The sequence below is a fragment of the Myotis davidii genome, unplaced genomic scaffold (assembly GCF_000327345.1).
Source record: "Myotis davidii unplaced genomic scaffold, ASM32734v1 scaffold38, whole genome shotgun sequence".
In the NCBI taxonomy this organism is placed as follows: domain Eukaryota; kingdom Metazoa; phylum Chordata; class Mammalia; order Chiroptera; family Vespertilionidae; genus Myotis; species Myotis davidii.
Genome location: NW_006291383.1, coordinates 1,216,950 through 1,223,516, shown reverse-complemented (window position 1 = coordinate 1,223,516; position 6,567 = coordinate 1,216,950). Strand labels below are relative to the sequence as shown.

Below are 6,567 nucleotides of genomic sequence, written 5' to 3'. Positions count from 1 at the left end.
TCTATAAGATAACTTGTTTTGTAAAATTATTTATTTATCTAAGATACACCTACACCGAATTTATCTGAAAAATAAAAAAGTCTACATTAAGAACAAAAAATTGTAAATGGAAGATTATAAGAGAGGGTTTCAAATGCCAGCAAAAGTTACTGGCGTGCCAGGGGTTGCCCACCCCTGTCCTATAGCTAAAGGAGTACTATAATCATGCAAAATGCAAATATTCAAATTCTGTAATTTAACAAAGTAAATTTATCAGAGGACAAAAAAAACTTCTTAAAAAAATGTGATTCTAGATTTATAATGAAGTATTTGCCATGAACTCTATATTATCCCAATAACAGTCTCCACCCCCTTAAAAAGCAAAATTATTAATACTGTTCGAATCACAACTGACAGATTCAGTGAGGCGGGAATCCTCAGGACAGCGCTGCATATAGAAGGACTTGATCTCCACAGGAAATCGACACAGCAGGATGGGCTCATTAATGGTGTCCGTCATTAGTCTCTCAGGAGCTTCAGGGATATCCTGGGGTTGAACAAGACTTTATTAACATTTACAGCTCTAAATGCAACAAGACAGAAGCAGCTCTTTCACCTAGTAGCTACTCTTCCTCTTCTTAATGCAACACAGGAAGAATACATACCCACCATCACCCAGACACTCAGGGTAAGGGACAATTTCTTTAAAAAACAAATAAATATATTTTAAAAACCCAGTTATTAAATAAACTATAAAATGATCTGCATCCTTCTACAATATATCTCATGTGCCATGCTGCTTGAAGAATGAACCCCTCCAAAAACAAGCAAAAAACCCCCACCCAAGTCATTATCACTGTGACTAGATATTGCTCATTTTGCCAGTGGCTAGTTTTATCTAGCTCTGAAACAGACATGGTCCATTTCGTCCCATAAGACACATGATAATCAGTGAATGTTCCAGAATATCACTAATATACACACGGTGTATGTTGTTAATAACAACAATCTTTTGCCTGGCTGGAGAGGCTCAGTGGTTGAGTGTTAACCTATGAACCGGAGGTCACATTCGATTCCCGGTCAGGGCACCTGCCCAGGTTGTGGGCTTGATCCCCAGTGTGGGGCGTGCAGGAGGCAGCCAATCAATGATTCTCTCTCATCATTGATATTCTTATCCTCTCTCTCCCTCTCCCTTCCTCTCTGAAATCAATGAAAACAAAGAAACAAAAACAATAATAACCTTTAAACTCTCCTAGTATCTGCACTTCTTTCCTATGATAATAAATCTGTGTACCTTCAATGATAGTAAGACACCGTCATAAGACAAATAGCCAATGTCAAATTTTAAGTGTAACCACACCTGGAATAGTTAGGCAAGATTTATTAGATGATGATGAATCCGTTTCTCTCTCAAACATCCTTCAGTAAACCACACATAAATTCCACTGAAAACTCCTGTCCCAATAAAAACTGAAGAAAGAACTGGACAAGACGCACTGATTTGTTTAGTGTAGGAACTGAAGTGGAGCTTAGCAATCACCTGGCCCACCTGTTTCCAAGCTCTAGTCCCTTGAGCCCTGTGCCCTCTAAAGTACAGAGAGATGGGAGGTGAGTGGGAGAGCTCTGGTTTCTCAGCTTTTAGCTACTTTGCACCCTAGAGTTCTGCATAAGATTTAATTGAAGGAAAAGGAGTCTTTTCCAAAAGTCTTTAGAATGTTTATCTACTGTAGCACCCTCATGTGTATGGGTGTAGAGTAAGGACTGGCATGTCCTTAGCACTTCCTGTGCCAGGGACCCTCTAGGCCAGCGGTTCTCAACCTGTGGGTCGCGATCCCTTTGGGGGTCAAACGATCCTTTCACAGGGGTCGCCTAAGACCATCAGAAAACACACATATAATTACATATTGTTTCTGTGATTAATCACTATGCTTTAATTATGTTCAATTTGTAACAATGAAATTGGGGGTCACCACAACATGAGGAACTGTATTAAAGGGTTGCGGCATTAGGAAGATTGAGAACCACTGCTCTAGGCATTTTGCTCACTGAGTCTTCACGACTTTGCAAAGTGGATGTTACCTCCACATCAGAGATAAGGAACCAGGGAGCAGGGTCACTGGCCTTCAGTTATACGGCAGTGAGGACAGAGGTGGGAGCTCAGCCCACCTGGAAAGCCTTCTTACTCCAAAACTTGTCTTCTTTCCACTCAATCACACTGCTTTGCTAACAGTTCTAAAGTCTTCAGTACAAAATTCTATTATACATCATCAATTGAATTCATGAAACATTAAGAGTAATTTACATAGGTCAAGTCTACTGTTTGTCCTCTATATAAATTCCTTCTAAAAATAAACAAACCTCTAGCTAGCAGTAGTTACATTTCCTCTATAGAACAGTTGGATTTGCAAATATTATGCAAGGAATGGTTAAATGCACAGGAAAGAGGGCTTAGAATCATGTTAACCATTTATACCCTCACCCTGGCAGCTCAGTTGGTTAGAGCACTATTCTGATATGCCAAAGTTGTGGGTTCAATCCCCAACCAGGGCACATACAAGAATCAACCAATGAATTCATAAATAAGTGGAAAAACAAATCAATGTCTCTATCGCTCTCTCAAACCAATAAATAAAAAATTTAACAAACAAAATAATTTACTCCCCAAGCTGATAGCCACTCAATTTACCGGGGGCCCCAGGCCACCTTCCTTATCAAGGCTTCTCTTGGTTTTGCTTTTTAACCAGCGGCTATTTTCTTCTTTGAAGCCCCTCCACATGAAGGAGTTTTGATTTACTGTTTTGAGGGGAGGGATCCTTTTTGCAAAGCCAGATACTTTCTCCAGATAAACAAAACAAATATATATACACTAGAGACCCAGTGCCCGAAATTCGTGCACGGGGGGGTGGGGGAGGGGGGTGGTGTCCCCTCAGCCCAGCCTGCATCTTCTCCAATCGGGACCCCTCGGGGGGTGTCCAACTGCCGGGTTAGGCCTAACCCAGCAGTAGGACACCCCTGCTGGCCTGGTAGCCCCCAACTGCCCCCTGCTGACCTGGTCGCCCCCAACTGCTCCCACTGCTGGCCCGGTCACCCCATGCAGTCTGCTGTTCAGTCATTTGGTCATCCATCACTAACCCTCCTGCCAGCCTGGTCATCCAATGCAGCCTGCTGTTCGGTCGTTACTGTGACGGCATCCTGGACAACTTGCATATTCCTCTATTATTAGTATAGATGCTAACATTTTGCAGTAAATTTACAGTCTACAACTTTCTGAGGCATCCTGCCAGCCTAGAGAATTACAACCAAGCCCATGACTGATCATGGAAGAAGAGAAGAGAGGCAACAGATGAGGTGTGAAGGCTAAAAACTTGCTAATATTTATTGAACGCTACAGAAAGGCACTGTTCTAAGGCTTACTCTACATCTATTAAGTCAATGAATCATCAGCCAGCCCAGAAGGTTCAGTTACCATTGATTTGATGGCAAGCAGATGCCTCCGGCATCACTGGTTAATTAAGCAGAAGCAGCAATCCCCTTAAGCACAATGCCGCCTTTGAAACAATGATTAGAAAGGAATACAAACCTCTCCAAACTCATAGAAAGTTCCATCTTCTTTCTTTATATTGTGTTCTTTGAGCCACACAATAGCATCTGAATAGTTCATCCGTTTGAAAGGCCGTTTGGGGGGCTTGAAGTTCTATAGAAGGAAAAAGACAGTGTATAGAAAGAATCCATTAACACTAAAATTCCCATTTTAAGAAAAACTACTTAGTATCATTGTAAAATATTATTTCAGACTAAAAATCAATGAGGACATTCCTAAAAAGAAAAACATATGAACTTCCTCCTAAGTTAAAATGTTATTAAATTATTGGCAATTATTTTTTTAATGCATGAATATAAAAACACTTTAATTTTAAATGCTTCCACTTTTAAAGTACTCTCTGAAAGGGATGTCAAAAAAGCATTAGATAAAAGAGGTTTCAAATGTTCTGCAGGGCTCTGATTGAGGGTGCGATGAGTGATTACATAACTGGAATCTTTGTGGTAATACACATGAGAGTATAAACTAACTCCAGCAAACTCATTATTCCCTGAAACCATTGGTGTGAAGTTATATATTGCTGTTATTTCCAAAGGTGATTCTACTTTTATTGAAATGCAGCAGTCACTGAGCACCAACTATGTTGCTTATTACGTAGTCCAGTTAATGTGTCCCTAACAAAAACAAAGCCACAGATGATCTTATCTCCTCTGTGTATGTACCTGTATGTTTGAAGCTGTTTGCACATTCTTGGTTAGTTACCTTTTGAAGTAGTGTGGAGAAATGGCAATTATTAGCCATTTACTTCAAAGCTCGCCAACCCATTTAATCTATAAATACTGAGGGTGAAAACAACATTGCCTTCCAGAAAAGAAATCATAATTTTGTATTTCCATAAAACACGAGACCTACCGGATTGAGGTCATACACTATGCTTGCTGCGGGTGATTTCAAGACTCTATCTACCACGTCACAAACCAAGTCCTCCAACCGGTTCAGGAGCTCCTCAAAGGTCAGGAAAGGGCACTCTGCCTCCACGTGAGTGTATCTGAAGAACGAGACACTAGCTCAGAGCTGCTCTTCGTTTCTACTAAGTTTCTCTCATACAAGGATTTTAACATTGGGAAACTGTCCAGAAAAGTAAAATTCCATCCTTGCTAACTCTGCAAATTAGTTTTAGCACACACCTACCTTTCCCCTTTAAATAATTAATTTTTGTTTATTCCTTAACACATAAAAGATCAAGGCCGAGTAAAAGGAAGGCCTTAGCTAGGTATGGCCTAAGAGGCAAAACTTTTTACACGGTTTTAATTAATTTATTCAACTGCTCTTCATATATCCTCTTAACATACCAACACATTTACATAGGCATCCTTCGACTACATAAAAATTGCTTTTCTAAACAATTATTTTTAAAATAAAAAGACAATTCATACTCAGCCAGGTGCCTTCTTGTTCTGGATTGTTCTGCCCTGTATGACTGTGCAATACAAAAAACATCCCCCAGAGCTGGAATGCAGGTCTCCAGGTACAACTGAGAGGACTGAGTCAAAAATGCCTCTTCTCCAAAATAGTCAAGCTTGAAGAGTGTGGCACCACCTTCCACTTGAGTTTGCACTAACGTTGGAGGAGTAACCTGTTCAAACGGAAAGGAGTAAAGAAAGCCCACTGTGAGCACCTCTATTCAAGTTGAAGGATGGCCAAAGGTATCATTTGCAAGAGATGAGTGCACACTTACTTCACAGTACCCCCTATCAAAGAAGTGATCTCTAAAGCACCTGGTGACCACGGAGCGAGCTTTCAGGATTTTGGACATGTTTTCTCCTCGGATCATCATGTGTCTGTTGTTGAGCTGGACGTCAACGTCAGATTCTTCGTTGATCAAGTTATCAGCTCCTCCAGCAGGGGCCAAGCCGATCAGTTCCCAGAAGTCACAATTCAGCTCATGGCCCCCAGGAGCCTACATTTTTTTTAAAAAGGAGGGGAGGAATGAAAGGGAAGGAGAATGAAACAAAAAATTTACAGTAGTAGTAAAGATTTTAATTTATGTCAAAATGTAATAGATTCTAATGATCTTTCTGATACCACATTGCTCGAACCTGCCAGGTCCCATGACATGTGGGTTAGAATCTCCTGCTTACTCCTGCATACAGATATGCTTATCATTCAAGGATCTAACCTGTAGCCTAGAAATTACTCAAACAACCTTCCTGCTCGCCACAACTTCCCCACAGAAATCTTGTGAGTGGGACCAAGACAACTGAAGTTTGCCGAACAAAAGCAAAGAATTTTCAACACCCCCTTGGGCCCTTCCTGGCATCCAGACGTCTGCAGTCATCAACCACGTCTTGACTTTAACCCCCTCCTGTTTTTCCCTGTCCCCTGACATAAGATGACTGAATTCTGTACTTTCTCAAGATGGTTCTTTAGGACGCTAGTCTGCCTTCTCCTCTGCTTACTGGCTTCCGAATAAAGTTGCTTTCCTTACCCCAATTCCTTGTCACTCGACTTACTGGTTGTCCTGCAGCGAGCACCTTGAGTTTTTACTTGATTACAAAATTTTTGGTAAGCTATTTCTAAAAATCTCATCATTATTAGCCTACCCTTCTAACAGACCCAATAATTCAATTTTATATTGATATATTTAATATTCCTTTTGGAGTTAATTCACATACAAGTTTTTGAAAAATTAGAAAGCACAAAGTAAAAAATAAAACTATAATCCCACAACTTGAAGTAACTACTAACTACTATTTACATTTTGGTATATCTTTCTAGCCTTTACCAGTAATTGAAAGTAACACAATACTCACATTGAAAAGCTCTTTAAATGCAAAGATTTTACTACAAGCTGTTTCTCCTTGGAATATATATATAGTAAAAGTTCAAATTCTTCCTCATAATTCCATTAAAAAATTCATTTTAGAAGCCACAGATTATGGAATACATAATTTTCTTCGTGCCAAACATTGGACAGCAAGTAGCATCACAACAATCACTCCATTTCCCAATCACATTAATTCCAAGGAAAATCCAGGGAACTTGGA

General features: G+C 40.1%; 1 protein-coding gene across 3 annotated transcripts in view; it reads right to left on the bottom strand.

Moving 5' to 3' along the window:
• The window catches only part of NARS (asparaginyl-tRNA synthetase), a 17,237-nt gene that overhangs the window by 2,091 nt on the left and 8,579 nt on the right, over positions 1–6,567 (bottom strand). For all 3 annotated transcript variants that reach the window (XM_006764449.2, XM_006764450.2, XM_015564418.1), the window contains exons 9-13: positions 5,259–5,480; positions 4,957–5,156; positions 4,433–4,568; positions 3,560–3,673; positions 395–526 (exon numbers count right to left, since the gene is read on the bottom strand). In XM_006764449.2, the coding sequence (XP_006764512.1) occupies positions 395–526; positions 3,560–3,673; positions 4,433–4,568; positions 4,957–5,156; positions 5,259–5,480 (804 nt within the window). The remainder of the gene's footprint in view (positions 1–394; positions 527–3,559; positions 3,674–4,432; positions 4,569–4,956; positions 5,157–5,258; positions 5,481–6,567) is intronic.